The following is a 20105-nucleotide window of genomic DNA, read 5'->3' as shown; positions in this document are numbered from 1 at the left end:
GACCTTTCTTATGTTAAAGTATGTAAGTACTAACTGGGACACTGAATAACTTTATAACTGGAGTATTGTGAGAAAGTTGATGAAAAGCACACTTTCACAGTATGGGTAGCTTCTAACTGATGATTGTGAACACTTTGTGAAGTACGTATAGAAGAGAAAGACATCATGGAAAAAGTACAATATTTGGGTAAAGCAGAAGTGGAATATTACTACAAGTACATTATCTTTATTTAAGTACACATTCTATTGCAGGGCCTTTAGTTATAACATACTATTTTAGACTGTGGTATTGCTTGATATATGAAGACTTCTTCAACCACTGAGCAGAGGTTCAGATAATAATGGAGTGTAGAAAGTTGAAAAGTAAGAAGATGCTTGGTCAGCCTCCAAATAAGAACAGCATGATCAAATATCTGAGAAACTGGACACTGTATGAGGTATCTGACACCAGAAGAGGGCAGTAGTGCAACATTCAGGATGCAAGCTGCCATTAAATCGAAAGAAGAGGAAGATGAATAACCTGTAGCAAAGTAGCTGCTCTCCTTAATACATCCATGAAAGTAGTTAGCAAAGCTAACACAGGCGAGCTAACGTCGCTTCATCCAACACGACATGCAGGCCGTTAACAGCTGAAGTCTCGTACGGTAAGAGTGAGCGTCATGAAATAATAGTTTGAATGTCACGTAGATACAGGACGGAGATGAGGGGATTGATCGTTAGCATCTTCTGTCAGGCTGACAGCTTCCTGTTGTGTAGCTAGCAGCGAGCTTAATGACGGACACTGTTTAAGTAGCTTTGGTGTTCGCAAATGACTTATAGTGCCTCACTGTCCCGGATGTGTTTATCTGTTAGTAATTTAGTAATCCTTTAAATAACCGGAGTGTTAACACGACTGGTGTCGGCTGCTGTCAGTCTTTGAGAGATGTCAACGCAGTGCCATTACATGTTAGCTAAACAGATTATTGGGAGTCATGTCAGCATTGAGGCGTTTGTGATGTGTTGTAATTTCCAGATTTCAGGTTTACGACAATAAGCGAACTACCGTAGCGTATTTATAGATTATTGGCTCAGTATGCTATTTCCGATTTATAAATTGGTGACTTCCATGGATTTACCTAACGTCCATAGCTCTTGTAACATTGACAAAAACCACAACCACCTTATTGGCCACGTATTTTGGACACATTCATGATATTTGATTCCGTTTTCGTTTTTTGTAACGCTCTTACTGTACGTGCAAAGAAATAGCCGTACGGTACAACAACAAGGCTGCACTATAAAGGTAAATCATAGCCTTCGAAAGTAGCCTATGGGAAATAATAGGTGTATTTATAAATACAATTAAGATAAATATATTAAAAGCACAAATTACCACAATTAAATTGAAAAAACGTCTACGAAAACAATACAAATGTGTAAAGATTGACTAGGATTATGTGCATTTATTTATACTGTATACATTACTTATGTGTATGTATTTATCAAAACATCCATACTTATTATGCATCTAATAATAAGAAAATTAGTGTCATGGTAGAAAGACATATTTAACTTACGAATCTAAAGTTGTTAAAATTAATAAACTATTTACTGATGTGATGACAGTGTCTGTAGCTTTCATCAGACTGTTCATTCATATATTTGCATCATCATGCCCACCAAATGATTCATATCAATGCAAATCTTGATACGTTTTTTTCTTTTCTTTAACAGGCTATAACTTCACCCAGTTAAAACACAGGCTGTCGTGATGTCGGAGCCAAAGCCCCCTACTCCAACCCCTGGAGACACTTACAAGGGTTGGCTCTTTAAATGGACTAACTACATTAAAGGTTATCAGAGACGCTGGTTTGTTCTGAGCAATGGACTGCTGTCCTACTACAGGTAGGTTACACTCCATGCTTATTTTGTAATTATATGTCTTGAAATTAAAGGGTTTTCCCTGGATGGGTTTTCCATGGCTGAAAAGGAAGCCAAGGTGGTACCTGAGAAAGGGCTGTGTTAAGTTGGGGAATATATATTACATTTATACAACCATGTTTTCCGGCAGTAACACAATATTATTTTCTTCTAACTTTTAAAGATCACAACAATTTGAATTGCACTCTTAATAGCTCCCAGAACTCTGTTTGCACAATTTGAAGGACATGTAAAATTGCATCAGAAGAACACATCATTATTTTTTATTGTACAAAACAGGGATTTAGAACCTCCGTATTTAACCTTTCTTTCTTCTGTTTGTCTCCAGGAGCCAGGCAGAGATGGGTCACACGTGCCGAGGCACCATCAACTTGGCCACAGCCAATATTGCCGTAGAAGACTCGTGCAATTTTGTCATTTCTAACGGAGGTGCACAGACCTACCACTTGAAGGCCAGCTCAGAAGTAGAGCGGCAGCGATGGATCACGGCTCTGGAGCTCGCCAAAGCAAAGGCCGTCCACATGCAGGCTGAATCTGGTGAGAGGAAAACAAATCTGTTGGAGACTGCAGGAGACATTAAATAACAACACATACAAATGTACAGCAACATTTAAAGGTGGGGTATGTCATTTATTTCAGAAACACTTTTTGTTATATTCCATGGAATGCTCTTAACATCCGATAGCAATAAATAAATTAAATGCTTTGACAATAAATACATAAAAAAATTAATCTGTGGAAGCCGTGGCGCTGTAAAAAGCACGACCAATCATCTGAGCCGGCCCGGCTAAAGTAACTGGATGGCCTACCTGCCTGTCAGCCTTCCATCTGTGCACAAACTTATCTCGTGCCCTCATTGGACATGTGTCGTTCGTGTGTGTTGGAGGAGGGGCTCTGTAAGGAAGTGGCAGATTTTTTCGGTTGTGCATTTTCAAATTCTAGCGCACTCGAGCTGGTTTCTCCAAAATTACATACCCCACCTTTAAGTCAAGCTAAAATGCTTATATTTTTTATAGGGAAAGTATTTTCTTATCATTATTTTTTGTGTCATATTATCCTCCCCATTCTCTCCGTCAGATGACTCGGGTGACGAATGTCCTGCAGCGCCCCCCTCCTCAGGACAGGGTGGAGGCTGCCGTAACTTAGAAATCCAATCAACACTACGCACACTGGGCAGCAAGGTGGAGGACCTCAACACCTGCAATGACCTCATTGTGAAGCATGGGTCTGCTCTACAAAGGTATCAACTATCAGACGGAGCAGAAGTGATTACTTTGTATTAAATACAATGATCTTTAATTTATTTCCTTTATTCATTTCTTTATTCCACACACGCAGGTCTTTGTCAGAACTGGAGGTGCTTCGTGTCAGCGGGGACGTGGGAGACAAAATGAAACAAGTGACAGAGAGAGCAACGCTGTTCAGAATCACCTCTAATGCCATGATTAATGTAAGTCACCCAAGTGTTAATTTGCTTCTGAACGCACAACATTGTCTCCTTTGCTGAAATGTCGCTCATGTTCCCCAAGGCATGTAGAGACTTCCTCTCCCTGGCCCAGAGCCACAGTAAGCGCTGGCAGAAGGCCTTACACAGCGAGAGAGACCAGAGGATACGTCTGGAGGAGACTCTGGAGCAGCTGGCCAAACAACACAATCACCTGGAGAGAGCTTTCAGAGGAGCTACAGTTCTCCCCTCTTCGTTCAGCAATCCAGCCTTAGGAAACAAAGGTAAGGCTCGAAACAACAACTGAACGTCTGCCTCTGATGCTACTCTTAGTAAGCCTGCTGTGTATCATACCTGAGGCAATCAACTGACGCAAGTGGAGCCATTTAGCCATTTATTCTTCCACTGCCTGGCTTTACCACAGGTGGTGTCTCCGGAAAAGGTGATGCCAGTGACGAGGATGATGACAATGAGTTCTTTGATGCCATGGAAGACCCAGCAGAGTTTATTACTGTCCCTGCTGACCCCAAGTATCACAGGTGGTTACCTGTCTGTCTTTTCCTAATGTCTCTCACTTTAATTAATGTGTTTGTTATTAAGCTCCGTTCTTTTGGACTGCTTTTTAAATGTATGTTCTTCTGTCCGCCAGGAGATCCGGCAGCAACGCTAGTGGGTTCAGCTGTGAGACTGGAATGGACGATCAGTCAGTTAATGTGTGTTAACTTTGTTTTTATTGCAAGTTCTGATTTGTAATGACTTGTCTTGTCCACTTCTTGTCAACACGCCACGCCAAGTCCTGACCGTTAATCTTTCTCTTCTTCCAGTTTGACGAACTGTCCTTGGCATCCAACCCAGAGTCTCCACAGACCCTTGAGCTGGAGCCAGTTAGACAGAGGCGGACTCGTATCCCGGACAAGCCCAACTATTACCTCAATCTGTGGAGCATCATGAAGAACTGCATTGGAAAGGAGCTCTCGAAGATACCGATGCCTGTAAGAAACATGTACTCTCGTTGGTGTTCCCCTGTGAGAGGAATCAGAAGTAACCTGACTTCTTCTCTTTGTAGGTGAATTTCAACGAGCCTCTCTCAATGCTGCAACGTCTCTCTGAAGACCTGGAGTACTACGAGCTGCTGGATAAGGCTGCTAAATGTCAGAGCTCTCTGGAGCAGATGTGTTATGTGGCCGCTTTCACAGTCTCTTCTTACTCCACCACTGTCCACCGCACAGGAAAACCCTTCAATCCTCTGCTGGGAGAAACCTTTGAGCTCGATCGGCTCAAAGATTGTGGCTACCGCTCCCTCTGTGAGCAGGTAGGTCCAAAACACACTGGAAAAATAAACACGCATGAAGGATGTTAATGCATGGTTGTTAAATAGCGTGAATAATCTTAATCTGTTGCATTATTTGGATTTGACTTTGCTGTCTCTCTTCTCCTCACTCTCCTCTCTCAGGTGAGTCACCACCCGCCTGCTGCAGCTCACCATGCCCTCTCTGAAAAGGGCTGGACCCTCAGACAAGAAATCACCCTGGCCAGCAAGTTCAGAGGGAAATATCTCTCCATCATGCCTTTGGGTGAGTGCGTAGAGTGAAATATGATATTGGTTAACAGGTTACACATGATGGTTACCAGGCCTAACATTGCTCTTTCTCTTATTTTCCCCAGGTTCTATCCAGTGTTTATTTGACAAAAGCGAGAATCACTACTCTTGGAAGAAAGTCACTACAACAGTACACAATATCATTGTTGGAAAACTATGGATTGACCAGGTACATTTAAAACCGACTAAACCATAACACCACAAATACTCATTAATAAATACCATAGATGTCTTTTATAGAACATTTTTGCTTGTTCTTCTATTGGGTTTATCTGTAACTTCTCAACAATGTCTCTTCTAGTCAGGGGAGATCGACGTGGTGAACCACAAGACAGGAGATCGCTGCCACCTCAAGTTTGCTCCCTACAGTTACTTCTCCAGAGATGTACCAAGAAAGGTGAGTGTTTTTACACACTGTTTTCTTTTATGATATAGCTCTAAAGAGCCAGTATTATGTAGTCCAGCCAGTGGCGAACCGTCAGGGCCTTCAAGGTATTCAGAGAATACCCTGGAACACTCAGATAAAACAAACAAAAAATCGATTTAATGATATAAATAAAATGTATAGAAAATGAATAAATGATAATGGTATCTGTGTTGTTGATCTGTAATATTACAGTGTTACGTTGATTTGTTTGTCCTTCTCGGTCCATGCACTACGCATTTCAGTGGATCTTGTTCTGGGTCTCTGGGTAGAATATCCTTCAACCAAGGTATTCTACATCCTTGATCGAATGCCCTGGCCGTTGCACTGAATGAGAGCGTTTGGACTGACAGTTTGATCAGCCAATCATATATTGATTTGTAGCCAATGGGCGTATTCTTTCAGAGTTTCCCTCGGTTCCAGGGTATTCTAGAAGGCCCGGTAGTTAACTGGCTCGAGACAGAGGACCTAGATGAATGCGACGAAGCAATTCATGCCATTTTATTGTTTTTAACGTTGAAATTAAAAGTGCAACAGGTGAAGATGAAGTTGTTGCGGAACTGTTGTGAGTTCCCTTTTCAAGACGACAAATCAGTGAAAAGGCGGACATTATAATGCCGCGGAGGGGAGGGGGCGGGGGGTGTGTGTGTCTACAGAAGGTCCAGTTGTGATAGACACGGTTCGCCACTGAGTCCAGCTCAACACCTCCTTTTAGCTTTAGTTGTCAGTAATAAATGAATGAATGAATTGCAGAGCTGTTGTTTTAATTGTGTCTCCCTGCACTGCCTACTGTTGGCCTTTTTTAAAAGCATTCTTTATTAAATCTGACTTTGTCTCTCAGGTAACAGGAGTAGTGACGGATAAGGATGGGAAGGCGCATTACGTGCTATCAGGAACCTGGGATGAGAAGATGGAGTTCTCCAGGATCATGCAGAGCAGTAAAGGCGAGAACGGCACTGAAGGCAAACAGAGGACCGTCTATCAGACCCTCAAAGCCAAAGAAATCTGGAAGAAGAACCCTTTACCGTGAGTTCTGGTAGTATTGAGAGAGTTGAAAATGCTTTTTAACTAATGGAGCGTGTAAATCGTTGTGTCTTGGTGCTTCTTAACTTTCATGTTGATGACTTTACAGAGAGGGAGCGGAGAACATGTACTTCTTCTCCTCACTGGCCTTGACGCTCAATGAGTCTGAAGAGGGAGTGGCTCCAACAGACAGTCGGCGGCGCCCTGACCAGAGGATGATGGAGGACGGCCGCTGGGATGAGGCTAACGCAGAGAAGCAGAAGCTAGAAGAGAAACAGCGCATTGTACGCAGAGAAAGGGAGAGGGAGGCTGTTAAAGCAGCTAGCACACCTGAGGAAGGTAAACAAACAGATGGGAATACGCTTTGTTTATCTATTTGCCTCATGTTTCTTTCCAATGTTTCACTTTCCATTCATCTTTTCCCACTTTGTCTGTCTTGAAATACCTTGTCTGTCTGTCTCTGTCTCAACCCTAAGCTGTCACTGAGGATTCAATCAATGATTCACCCTTAAAAAGCAAGTACTCTTCTCTTAGTCCTAACCCTAGATCTACACTGTTCATTAACTCTAGATGCATAAACACATGTACAATTATGTTTGAGTCATCAAAAGATGCTAAATGTCGTCAACATCTTCTTTTTAACACTTTCACCATCCCTTCATCCATGTCTGTTCCATTTAGCTGATGGAGTGGAGACTGGCACAGAAGCTAGTGAGGTTTCAGATGAAAGCAAGTATCATTTTACAGCTTACCATAATATGTACTTTTAGACGTGCTTTGTGTAGCATTTTAACAGCAATGACAAAAGTGACTCGTATGTATCCATTGGAGATTGATGTTTTTTTTTGTCAATACTAATGAGTTGACAGTTACTCAAACAAGGGCTGATAATTGTGCAGGAGTCACTTTTTTTGTCCCACGTCTCTTGAAAAAAGACTCAAGATTCCCTCCTTATGCACTTTCATTGTGTTCAGGGTAGACAGATCTACTAGGGACAGGCTGAGAGAGGCCTTACAATATTCTAATCCAATTTGACATCACTACCATGTTACTATTTGTCAATTAAAATGATATATAATAAGATATATATATATAATCACATAATCAACTTAGACCAGCACTGTTAAAATGTGATCCAATATCAGCCTCACACTGCCACCAATTAGGTTTAAGGGAAATCCCCCACTCTTCTGTTGGCCAAATAAAAAGTCTAGCACAGATGGGAAGAGGACATCTTGAAATGCATAAGCAAAAAGGTCCCTTTTATGATAGGAAGTGATGTATGGGTTAGAGGTCAAATATTGTCTGGCCTATGGTCTTTTGTTCACTACTAGAATATCTGGCTATTCGTCCCACAGAGGGGACATTTGCATTTGTTACAGCAAGTTTGTTAAATTGCTACACAGCACTTCTAAAACGGATATAAAACCAAAATGTGTGTGTATTTTGAAAGCTGTTTGAGTTGTGGATTAAAATCTTTTTTTTGTTGTGCTGGTGTAAAGCTGACACAGAGGACTCTCCCCCTCTCACACCTGTTGCATGCAAGTAGCCTCTTACATTTCATTGGCTGTCTCTTTGTATCAGTCATCTTCAGATCATAGCCATTCTTTATTTCCTAACTCTCAAAGATTCATCCCTAATTCTTCTATTTTCAGCCCCTTATGGACCATCACATGTTCCTTTTCAAAGCAAGTATTCTTATGACATGAAGTAATATTTCCAATTTTCTAGTATTTTGTATAATCTAGATTTAGATCCTCTCCATTTCCCATTTACCCTTTACGCCCTTTGCAACTTGGTGTCTCTTAGTGGAAGGCAATACAGATCATAATGCTTATGGAGCTCAAGTCCAAAGCAAGTAACATCCGTCTAGCTCTCCATCATCCTGTTTTTGTTTTTGTTTGTTTTTAGATTTGTGATGGTAGCTTTTAGAAAACCCTTTAGACTGTAGCTCACTGTAGAGTTGCCACAACTTAGTACTTGAATGTTTTAGGGGAGCATTTGTTTGTCATTACGAATAAGGTGCATCTAAAGAATGGGGTTAATTCTTTCAGCAGTTTTTTTTGTCTTGGTCCTGTGTCAAATGTCCTTGTTAGTTTTGATCGTACTTAGTCACCTCATCCTTTGTTCAGATTATGGGGGACTAAAAGTGTTGGCATTGTATTCTTCTGATCTGAAAAAAGGAACACATAACTAGTTTAACATTCAGTAGCTTGAGGGGTATTTCAGTTCACGTTGTATAGCAGAAATATAGCCTTGATCTTTCTGCCAAGTTCTGTTGTTGTCATCTTTTACTTAAACGTTGGTAAGTTACTGTGAGTCCTCCTGACTGCTCATTTTGGGATGCTGATTAGACATCATGATAGTGCGCAAACACCACATGAAAGGGAACTGCTTCATTGCAGAAAATAATAAAACGGCTCTTTTTTGTCCGCAAAAATTCAGATTTAGGAGCCGTTTTTAACCCAACTACATTGTCTTTTTCGTCAACAGTATTGTATGGTGAGACAGTTACATTTAGTGTTTAATGACACCTGCGCCATCTTGTCAACTGCTTGTTTTAGTCATGGAAAACATTTTGGTCATAGTTTTTGTTTAAGAAATGAACACTGCGGAAGGCCAGGTGAAATTGAAACATTAAATATCTCTTCATCAGCTATCTGAGAGCATGTCGGCTTGATTTAAGCATGATGTTTTGTCATGGCTCAGTGGCTTCTTCACCCTCCCCTCAGGTTCCTTTTTAAAGCTTCTTTTTAAAATGTTTGTTTTCCTTTCCTTTAAGGCGCCCATCCAGACAACTACCAAGCCATGTGGTTTGATAAGTTTGACGACCCCGCCTCCGGAGAGACCCTGCATGTCTACAAGGGCGGTTACTGGGAGGCCAAGGAACAAGGCAGCTGGGACATGTGCCCCGAAATCTTCTGATCCGGCCGGTCTTCCTCTGTGGAGAACCAACCTTCAGCATCAGGAGAATCAAGCCTGACATTATCCAATCTTCAATGTCTGTAGCTTCAACTGATCACCTTTTCCAGAAGTGATTTGCTCAGGGTTAAGAGCATCTTCCCCCTCAACGTAGATACAATACACTTTGTGGCATTGTTGTCACATTGCAGATGATTAGTGTTCAGATTCCCCTCACTGCCTCTCTAACACACAATGTTTATCTTGGTTGGTCTGGTGATTGTTCTCAATCCATGGTTCTTTGGTACAGCCTTTGAGTTGCTTTTGGAAGCAGGTTATTCTGGTTCTTGATATTGTGCATTTTCTTTAAAAAGCCTTTTCTTCAAAGGCATAAATCATCCAGATGAGATCTATACAAGGTTTGCTCAGGAAGAAAGAGCTACTCCCTAGCATGTTATTCATGTGCTTGTTAATGTTCTACACTCCTTATTCTGACTACTATTGCAATTAATGTATTGCTACTTCCCCAGCACAGCACCACCTTGAGTCAAGTGTATTCATACCCAATGTTTTAATAGTTCACACAGTGAATATTGAGCATAGCAGTTTCAGCCCAAATCAAATGCATAGATGCGTGGGCTTGAGTGGCACAGGCCAAAGTGAGAAATGTTGTTAAAAAGAGAAGTCTCACAAACACCAAGACATGATGCACAGTTTCAATTTATATTCATTTGCAATGATACCTAATTCCAAAAAGTGAAACAACCTGACACATTAGCCTTTTTTGTTGCCCTCAACTAGTCAGTTTCAAAACTTGTTTGTGATTTCCTTTATCCTGATATCCCTCAAACCCACTCTAAAATACATTGTGAAGAAATGTGAAAGTAGTTTGTTGTGATAAAGCCACTCAGATTTTGGCTCGGTTAAGGCTGGTTTTGTTATCTTAATAACAGTAGTGGGTCATTACATATATATGATTTTTTAAAAACCTTTTTTCACTATACAAGAATACAAATTAAAGTTTTTTTCTATCTATTTTTTATTTAGGAAGAATAACTACCTTTCTGTGAGTAGCACATTAACCTTAATAGAATATATTTTCTTTGTTCAATGTGATGAACATGTGAACAATGTGAACCTTAATGAAAACTATGTTAAGTACCAATGAAAATATGAAGCATAAAAATACCAATGGCACAATGGGGAAAAACATATAGGACCTTGTCTTTTGTTGTCATCTTTCTACTTCACCAATTTATTTGAAAGATTATAAGTGCAGTCCCTTCGTTATCCTATACATTTATCTTGTTCCTATTATATAGTGTTCATTCCACCAGAAGTTGTTTAACTTTTTTACAGAGAATGTCCTATTATGTTGTGCTGTAGATCCCCAAAAGCCTGTAAAAGAAAAAAGAAAATCTCCCTTAAACTGCGACGCAACATCTCGTTCCCCCTTACATTTAACATGGGCAGTTTTACAATTTGTGAAGGGGGCATGCTAAACCCAAAACAGAATGCTAAGTTACTTTTAAAATAGTTTATTTGTTGACCACATTACTCAGAGTAAAAGCCTTGTAAAATTGAATCACCTTGAGTTTGAGATTGACTCTAATCCTTATGTGTAAGATAAAATCTATTTTGATTCTCACACACTCACACTACACTTATTTTCATACTAAAGTTTGTGCTCTCACTAATGCTTAGATTAACCGTTTAAACTTTGCTTTAGAAATGAATGCTGAGTCTCAACAAATGAACAGTTGAGATTAATGTAAGCTGTGCAGATTTATACTGGCTTGATGAATAGTGAAGTGAAGGGAAAAGTGTTTTTGTCTTCCTGGTTTCCTTCAAACGTATTGATCATAGCTTTAATCTTGATGTGGGTTATTATAGTCGTCGTGTGTTGCGAGTGTAGTTTTCTTTAACAGACAGCAATAAGAGTGCCTCACTGCATATACATTTGGCACAAAATGAAATGTGTGAGTTCGCTGAAATTGCAAAAACTGAATTCTGTCATCGTACTTGTCTCCGTTGTCACATGAGTGGAAGGATTGTGTGGCTGATGAAAAATCTGAATTTCATTTATATTCAAGTGTACTTAAAAGGAGAACACTGAAAATGAACGTAATGTTGCAAATATGTCTGTAAATATATTACATTGTAAAGTAACTGTGATATTAACTGGTTATATTGATAGAGAATCTAATGGAGGTGATGCACTTATGCTTTTTTTCTCCTTTCTGTTTCATTGTTGTTTACTCAGAAGTGGTAAACTGAATTGTCTGAGCAGAGTGTACCATGTTAGGTTTGAACCATCCCTTAGTGTGATTAAATGTTCCTTCATACATCATTCAAACACATGATGAAGAATGTGTGAGGATTGTACAGCTTGATGTTACTAAAAATGTATCTTGCATTACAGATTTTTCCCGTCTGCAGTCTGTTTAAACATATACATAATTTTGGTTTTTAGCCATGGCTCTTAATTGCGTAGACGCATTCCTTTATGTGTGTTTTTAACTTTTGTTTTCTTAAGTTTCTACCTTTTCATCCCTTTCATTGTTCCATCTAAGATTGGTTTTGCCCAGCGTGGTGGAGATTGTCACAATGCCACAACTTCCCACAGCTCTCAAAACTTGACTAAAGGTGTATTTGCACTTACCTACATTACATTATTGATCATGCCCATATGATGTCAACTTTTGATGTTGGCTCCTGAAGTGTGAAGCGTATTTAAAACATACGTTGCTAAAAATATATAAATGTAACGACTACGTTTTCTGAGCATACTTTTCACCTTTTCTGTCCTTCAATGCATTTTTTTTTTTTTTTTGCAGGGTTGTGTTAGAGGTTGCCAATATTAAAGTGAACGAAATGAAGTGCATATCTTTTGTGATTTTGATTTTGTCAAATCCTCAAAAAACGACTTGGGAGTAGTTGGTAAAATGTATTACTTGAAATGGTCTGGCTACCACTCTGGGCTTCAGATTAGTACAGGATAAGTTTTGTGACAAAGCAACATTATTTTATTTGGCCAAACACTTAAAGTATCATATTCGTAACATGTAGCTACTGATTACATTATGTGACTCAAGAATGAGAATGTATACTGTATAGATTTAGTAGAGAATACAATAATTTTGTTCAGTTTAAAAAATAAAATAGATAATATGCATCAAAATATATTGAAACTATATACAGCAAAGTAATATCCTTACGTAAGTACTTAGAAGGTGCTTGTTAAACGTATACACATAACATCCCTTGCTTTTATAACACATTTCAAAACAAAGTTGCAAGGTCTTTAAAAAAAAAAAAGAAGAAGACCCAGAACTTAAAACATGAATAAGATCTGTTTAATAGTTTAAAAAAAATGCTATTACTTAAGAAAAAGCCACAAGATAAAAGTGAGTATCGGAATGTAAAGGAATAAGTCAAAACCTACCCAAGGCAACAGCTGCCAGAGTCAAAACAGGAAAGTATCCGGGACAATGCAGCGTCTTCCTGCGCCAACAGTCCCATAATCTTCCAGAGTTTGCGCCATTGTCATGCAGTTGAACTAAAAGTAAACAACAGTCATTAGCTAGTCATCAAAACTATTCATTAAGTGGAGCTTATGGGTGAACTAACTGACTTTGGTGTGGAAACACTCTCACCATATACTGTTACTGACATTTAATTAAACACATGGTTTTCATAAAAGCCCTATGATGAGTTTCTTACAATTGTTTATAACAGAACACATTTAGTTTGTTTAACTTTTTGCAATGATAATCCTTGATTTAGCATTTTTTTTAAAAATATGTTTTTCTCTGCGTGGAATAGGCTATGAAACTGCATTTAAATACTAACTTGGCGTGTTGGGAGTCGGGTCGATGATTAAATATGTTCTTATTTTAGAAAAAGTAATATAAAAGCTAAATAATCACAAGAAGGAGCAAAGGTTGAAGGCTACATGTGGAGTAGTGTGAACCCTGTTTTGTTCCTTTTTATTTTTTCCATCTTTAATGTATTTGTCGAATGAAAAAGAAAGTGTTATATATTATGTAAATCAATGATCAGGACATGTTTACCGTTTTCCTTTAGAATTTGACCTTACTTAGTATTAAACGAAAATATAGCACCGCCCCTAACAAAGGGGAGTCCTCACACGGCAGGCGTGGGGGTTTAAAACGAGTGCGCCTCTCCATGACATCTTTGTTTACAGCCTGAACTTTGCGTAAGCGTTAGCATTAGCATTAGCTGTCTGCCGGGTTCACTGTACATCATACAGGGTGTGTTATTTCACTGTGTGGTTAATATTCTGAATCAGAAACATGTCGGGTAACGGAACTGGACCTGGAGAAGACTCCACAGACGCAAAGAGTGTCGATGGACAACAGTAAGTAACGGTTTAGATATTATCTATGGTTATTAGTAGCTTTTTAGATTTGTATCTATTTAAGCTCATTGTTGTCCTCTACAAGCAGGCAATGATGAGGAAGCTGCTCTTCCTCGACAACATACTACCGCTATATAGCATCCTTACAGGCTACTAATTAGCATCAATTCACCCGCTGTTTATAACGTATTAGCTGCTGTTTGTAAATCTGCAGCTGTTTCAGCATGGTGTTATTCATGTGAGTCACTTCACTCATGCAGGCCTGTGACTCACTCTTTAAATGCCCTCATGGCTCTTTCTTTGTCGTGCATTAATTATAGTGTGTTGTTATCTTCCAGTTAAAGTAAAGATGTGTGTTCTGGAACTTCTGGTTTTGTTTTCCTTCAGGTCTGCGTCGACTTTGTCTGCTTCTGCCTCCATGGATGTGGACGCCAAGCCCAGCGCCCAGAGCTTCAGATACAGTCTGAACTTCCCCTGCATCGGCCATTGCATCATAATCAACAACAAGAACTTTGAAAGGAGAACAGGTATTTTATGTTGTCTTTTATTGGTCAGGGCTATGGTAAGTTTGTTTACGAATGACACGTATTCAAAATGAAACAGCTCTGAAATGGAATACATGTTCACACACACGTTACAGGTCCTAATGAAGCCTCTTGTTTGTAACCTAGTGCTGAAATGCTTGAACAGATATTTTAGGCAATCCAAGCACCTAAGGGCTGGGCAATATATTGATAATGTGATATAACAGTAGATCTTTAACATCATCTTAGGTTTTGGATGTCATAATATTGGTGTCTTTTACTGGTTTTAAAGGCTGTATTACAGTAAAGTTATGTAATAATTATCATTGCTATATCGATAGGTATTTTATCAAAAGTATTGTAATATTTATTTTCTCCATATGGCCCAGCCCTAGTGGTAACACAAGGGTGAATATTCTACTCAGTTTTAATATATTGCAATCATTTATGCCCTTGTGTTTTTAACTCTGACAAAACATCTGTTACGCTCTAAGTATAGTGATTATATGTTTTATTCTCAGTTATTATCAAGATGTAATTTATAGCAACAAGGAAGTGAACGTATCTACTTTAGTCCATCTTTTATTCTCTTGATGCCAGGTACATGGTTATTTCCAGCAGTCCAGAAAAAGCCACACTAAGATTTAAGAGCCATTTTGAAATGCTTAGTTAGTCTTAGCTAAACTCACACCTTAGCCCAAGGTTAAAGGTTGGCTCAAGTGTACACTCTTAAATATTTTATTAGGTGTAAGACGTTGGTTGGCTCTATTTTCTCTGTCATCTTTATGAAATCGTTGGAATGCTCGGGACCACATTCTTACTTTTACTTCTGTACATTTCCTGCCAGTAAATGACATGTTCTGTAACAGGTTCTGTACAGTTGGCTTTGTTGATGAAAGCAGGCAGTACTTATCGTATGGTAATGCATTATTGCTTTTTACAAGACAACTCAGTAACTCCCAGTGCATCTTACTTTCAGTAGCTCTTTATGAAGTTCAGGTTTCCACATGACTTGCAGTATGGTTTGCCTTTATCACACAGACGGTTCGATTAGTTCCTCTTCCAACTGTAGTGTGGACTGTGGTCTGTTTTTGAGGATGTTAATTCTGTGTTTATTTCAAGGCGCAGCAACTTTGATATTGTGGTGTCTTGCTCAAGGGTGGCAGGATACAGAAAAAGTGTCCTTTATGTTTTGGTTAAGGAGGTACATGTCTGAGTCCCTTTGAGGATCTATAAGAGATTTTTCATCCAGCACTTTCTGAGGGTATAAAGACCTGCTGTCTACAGTAGTTGAAGATAATGTATAAACCTTGAATTGACCTTAGTACTTTCCTTTCGTTTATGGGCATTGTGTAATATAAGCTTGCAAAGCTGAGGAGCAGTATGTGCTGTTATTGAAAGAGCCTGCCTCTATTATCTGGCTGAGAAGACCTTGGATATGAATGCAAGTGAATACAGCTTCAGAGTTACTGTATGATGGTCATATTTTGCCATCAGACTTGTGTTTAACAAACCCGTCTAGCAGGGCTAACTGAGTACACATGACTGCTTGGTCAACACTGTTCAACATCATGTACATCATACTGTATGAGTGAGTGGGGTAAACGGCAGAAGTGGTTACGCCTGTTCAACCACGAAAATGTTCCTGTTGTGGTTGATTTGTGCACATATATTACATAACATACAGAGTTACGTCTTGAGATGTACTCTTGAGATGTACTCTGTAATCCCCCACGCATGTTCCCAAGACTATTGCGTCATTATGTGCAAGAGCCAATGAGAGAAGGCTCGTTGTGCACCATAACCTCACTCTGATAAACAAAACAGGTGACCATAGTTACAAACTAAAGAGGTATTATTCAAACCTGAACACAAGGGACACAGATGGACGGTGGCAGGAGGGCTATTTAGTGTCCGAAAGTAATAGAAAAGTCAAAAATACAATATTTAACTAGAGAATAATTACTTGTGTGAACAGAAAGGTTTAAGAATGAACTTTGCCATGGCTAACAGTAGTAAACAGTACTAGACAATATTGATACAATTCGTTTTTGAGTGACTAAAAGCAAATTGAATAATTTCTTATAAAATCTATATACAAGATGTACAAATATTTTAGGGATCTTTTATTCGAAACTATTTTTCATAGAAGACGAGTTGACTTGTCATCGTAGGAAAAGCACAGGTGTTACTCATCACATTAACGATGGCTCTGTTCAATTGAAATGTTCAAATCAGCCATCATACTGACAGCAAATCCTTTTCAGCCATCAATCATGTTATGATTTACACCTGTGTAGGTGTCTTTATGTTTTCTGGCTGATTAGAGTGAAGATATGTGGAGCTTATGTAAGGTAACCAGACATGTGCTCACGTACTGTGTCATGTACTCGTAAAAAAGGGTGCATTAAAAAAAACTCACCATTACAGTGCGGGTGTGTACAGGTTGGGCGTGCGCAAAGAAATCCTCATACGTTGCTCTGTGCCTCATAAGCAAAAGACCCTGGGTAACAACGGCATCGTACAAATAACAGAATGAAGAACACGTTTTTTACGGCTTGTCATGAATAAATCTAAACGCCACCGCACACTCACGAGAAGAAGTTTACATTTGATAATTAAAATGATCTTTGTGCAGGGGTATCATGGGTGTTCAGCAACTTTTCAAATAATGATATGAAAACAAATCAGTATGATGCATACAGAATGTTTTTTTATTTTGATGGCTGTTTTTTTTTTTATTGTGTTCAAATAACCATATTTTCTTTGTTTCCTTAAGGCATGAATCAACGAAACGGTACAGATGTAGATGCAGCCAATGCAATGAAAGTGTTCGGAAAGTTGGGTTACAAAACGAAGGTTTACAACGACCAGTCAGTGGATCAGATGGTACAGGTTTTAACTTCTGGTAAGTTGATGACGACTGTATACAAAATGTGTACATACACAAACAAATACTAATTATCTTTTCACATACGATGAGAATCCTCTTGGACAAAATATATTAAATGCTATACTATTTTTTTATATAGCGTCAAAGGAAGATCACAGCTCTTACGCCTCATTCGTCTGCGTCTTGCTGAGTCACGGAGACGAAGGCGTGTTCTTTGGTACGGATGCTTCAGTGGAGCTCAAGTTCCTGACATCACTTTTTCGAGGCGATCGCTGTAAATCACTGGTGGGAAAACCCAAACTCTTCTTCATCCAGGTACGATTCATTTTCTTGTCTTTTCCCTCTTGCACGTACTAACCCTTAAGTTTTGCTACTGTCTAACCAAGTCTTGTTTTGTGTGTGCGTTCACATTAGGCCTGCAGAGGCACCGAGCTGGATGCAGGCATTGAAGCAGACAGCGGAGAGGATGGCACTACCAGGATCCCTGTGGAAGCTGACTTCCTGTATGCCTTCTCCACCGCCCCAGGTTATTACTCACACACACAAACACGTGCCTTTTCGTATACTCATCATAATCTTGTTGCTTATTGTATTGATCCATCGTCTTTCTCTCATGTGTCTGTAGGCTACTACTCATGGAGGAACACCTCGAGCGGGTCCTGGTTCATGCAGTCCCTGTGTGAAATGATCAGCAAATATGGAAAGGAATTGGAGCTCCAGCACATCCTGACCCGAGTGAACCACAAGGTGGCAGTAGAGTTTGAGTCTGTCTCCTATTCACCAGGCTTCAATGCAAAGAAACAAATCCCATGCATAGTGTCAATGCTGACCAAAGAGATGTATTTTTCTCCTTGATGTCTCTACATCAGCCTTCATCTGCAGAAAAAAAGCTTGAGGTTTTGTTTGTGAATTATTTTAGTTTACATTGTCTGACTGAACGTCAGCTTACATATGTTTGGGAGAGTAAATGGGATGCAGAGTCACATTTCATGGCATTATAAGGATATTTCTGTTTGGATTTCAGTTATTAGGCATTAAAAAATGAACACTTTTTTATTCTCTTTTAAATATTTAACCTTTAAAAGGAGATTATTTAAAAAAAAAAAAAGAACAATCATGAATATAAAGATAAAATGTAATTGATCATGTAATTCCAAGCTCACTCCTTTCTACCAGTGGATGCCTCTTTGCGGTTTACACTATACACATTTCAGGGAAACCTATTGGGAGCCATTTTGATAGAAAGTTTGACCTTCTGATCATGAAACCCTGGATGCGCTTACTGCCCTACAGCCTCAACCTTTTTCAGAGTCAGCAGACTTTTTAACTTTTGAAGGGATCATGTGTGATTTATGTGCCTGTTTTTTATTTTCTTTACATCCTTATTGTCTTTTTTCATTCTCGAGTCACTGTGGTGGCATCTGACATGAAGGTGGAAGAATAATTCAATGATGAATAACCTGATACATTGGGTGAAGCCTAAATAAATGCTGCACTTGTGTTGCAAATTCAGGAACATCTACTATGCTATATTGTGTACGGTTGGTTTTGAAGCTCAGAATTATATTTTAAATGTTTTTGTTTTGTTTTGTTTACATGGATTTCTTTGAAATAACTGTTGCTGTGAATGTCTTTTTTACATTAGCCAGTGTCAGGCTTCATAGCATGCATGAGTAAAGCCAGCCCACATGCAAGATGCTTTCATTCACATTCACATACTTGAACACAAGTTCTAATTTCTTGATAGACAGTAGGTAATGTATTTCTTGTTTTTTTGAAGATATGGCAAATAGGCCGCCTTTCCTCATTGCTTCAACAGTTACATGCATTAACTTCTTAAACAATCATTTCCAGTGGACTGTTGTTGAACTGTGGATCCAACTTTTATGTGTAACCTAAACCACTAGCATTGAGTGATTTATAAAAGATGAAACACAATTTGATTGTGTCCAGGTGCTGCTCATTCATGAGTACATTTTCCAATATTTACAGCAAACTAGCTGAAATCCTCTTGCTGTTAAAATCACTCAGTTGTTTGACAATCCAGTTTAAGTCCTATCAATATATTACACTCTTTGGGATGTCACATTTTGACTTATTCCAACTCCATAACTATTCGTATGCAGTTATACTATGAGATAGGTGTTGTGTTTCCATACAAAATAAAAACCACTTTCCATTATGTGTTGTACTACAGTGTTGGTGATTTAGTTTTTGGCTCTACAGTAGCATATCTCCAGATATATTACCAAAGTGCTCACTTTCCATCAAGTCTTGCTATTGTTGTTCATGTCTCATAAAAAAATCTAGTTAACCTTTGACAGCACAGTAACGTCTACTTGTGCACGCTGTCTTCAGTGTAAACAGGCAGGATTACTCCAGATTTGGCATGCCTCTAGGTGAGAAGAACTGGGCCAGCAGATCCTGAGGCCCTGGGACAATTACAACTGGGCCTCTGTTGCCTCACTGCCAGCACAGATGCACTTTACCTAAACTAGTCCTCACAAACAAGAGGCTTACACCTGGTACCTGGAGGACATACTGATACAAACGCTCACAGCTCAACAGCTACACACACCAGCAATATAAAAGCCCAGACTAAAAGCCCCCCTGAATACAATATCATAAAGAGTGCCTTTTAGATATTTGTGTTATTTATATAACTAATATTCTTACTGACTTTTGTTAATTTAAAACAAGACAACTTGCCCTTTGGGGACAATAAAGCAATAACGTTAAAATAGTTACGTTTGTATTGCACTAAATATGCGGTTGTATGTTTCTCTTTTTATTTCACTTGTTCGTAATTTCATTGTGCAGTTAAAGCCAATCTGCAAAACTTGCTTTGGTGTTTTAGGACCGGTCAACCATTTCTAACAAAGAGACCTGACACTGATGATCATTGATCTTGCTAAGTGTAAAGTAGGAGTTTACGTGTGGTCCTTGAACGCAGCACTAGTCCTCGCCTCTTTGTCGCTGAAAATAGTCCCTAATA

At 39.1% G+C, this 20105-nt stretch overlaps 2 protein-coding genes across 8 annotated transcripts; both read left to right on the top strand.

Moving 5' to 3' along the window:
- The first annotated feature begins 426 nt into the window (after window positions 1–426).
- Window positions 427–12196, top strand: LOC117556105 (oxysterol-binding protein 1-like). 7 transcript variants are annotated; one of them, XM_034231282.1, is made up of 20 exons: window positions 427–644; window positions 1714–1884; window positions 2249–2457; window positions 2998–3160; window positions 3259–3370; window positions 3450–3648; window positions 3789–3903; window positions 4017–4077; window positions 4189–4356; window positions 4431–4676; window positions 4818–4938; window positions 5030–5133; window positions 5266–5361; window positions 6230–6414; window positions 6521–6750; window positions 6888–6926; window positions 7093–7140; window positions 7914–7952; window positions 8067–8099; window positions 9194–12196. In XM_034231282.1, the coding sequence occupies exons 2-20, from the start codon at window positions 1751–1753 to the stop codon at window positions 9334–9336; spliced, it is 2445 nt and encodes an 814-aa protein (XP_034087173.1). In that variant the 5' UTR covers window positions 427–644; window positions 1714–1750; the 3' UTR covers window positions 9337–12196. The 7 variants fall into 7 exon arrangements, with proteins under 7 accessions (XP_034087173.1, XP_034087171.1, XP_034087175.1 ...); XM_034231280.1 differs by having other exon boundaries at window positions 4014–4077; XM_034231281.1 differs by lacking the exon at window positions 427–644 and adding an exon at window positions 1030–1282 and having other exon boundaries at window positions 4014–4077.
- A 1263-nt stretch (window positions 12197–13459) lies between these two features.
- Window positions 13460–19294, top strand: casp3a (caspase 3, apoptosis-related cysteine peptidase a). Its single transcript, XM_034231291.1, has 6 exons — window positions 13460–13693; window positions 14081–14220; window positions 16997–17125; window positions 17250–17425; window positions 17525–17636; window positions 17736–19294. Exons 1-6 carry the CDS (start codon window positions 13629–13631, stop codon window positions 17963–17965), a joined length of 852 nt encoding a protein of 283 aa, XP_034087182.1. The 5' UTR covers window positions 13460–13628; the 3' UTR covers window positions 17966–19294.
- The last annotated feature ends 811 nt before the right edge of the window (window positions 19295–20105 follow it).

The sequence above is a fragment of the Gymnodraco acuticeps genome, unplaced genomic scaffold, assembly GCF_902827175.1.
Source record: "Gymnodraco acuticeps unplaced genomic scaffold, fGymAcu1.1, whole genome shotgun sequence".
NCBI lineage: Eukaryota > Metazoa > Chordata > Actinopteri > Perciformes > Bathydraconidae > Gymnodraco > Gymnodraco acuticeps.
This window is presented reverse-complemented; position numbering and strand designations above follow the sequence as displayed.

Bases quoted from the DNA above. Each gene is read 5' to 3' on its own strand.
- LOC117556105 (XM_034231280.1), top strand. From the start codon at position 1,751: ATGTCGGAGCCAAAGCCCCCTACTCCAACCCCTGGAGACACTTACAAG. The intron at 2,458-2,997 runs GTGAGAGGAAAA...TCTCTCCGTCAG, and splicing joins CCACATGCAGGCTGAATCTG to ATGACTCGGGTGACGAATGT. The intron at 3,904-4,013 runs GTGGTTACCTGT...TCTGTCCGCCAG, and splicing joins GCTGACCCCAAGTATCACAG to GAGATCCGGCAGCAACGCTA.
- casp3a (XM_034231291.1), top strand. From the start codon at position 13,629: ATGTCGGGTAACGGAACTGGACCTGGAGAAGACTCCACAGACGCAAAG. The intron at 14,221-16,996 runs GTATTTTATGTT...TGTTTCCTTAAG, and splicing joins GAACTTTGAAAGGAGAACAG to GCATGAATCAACGAAACGGT. The intron at 17,126-17,249 runs GTAAGTTGATGA...TTTTTTATATAG, and splicing joins GGTACAGGTTTTAACTTCTG to CGTCAAAGGAAGATCACAGC.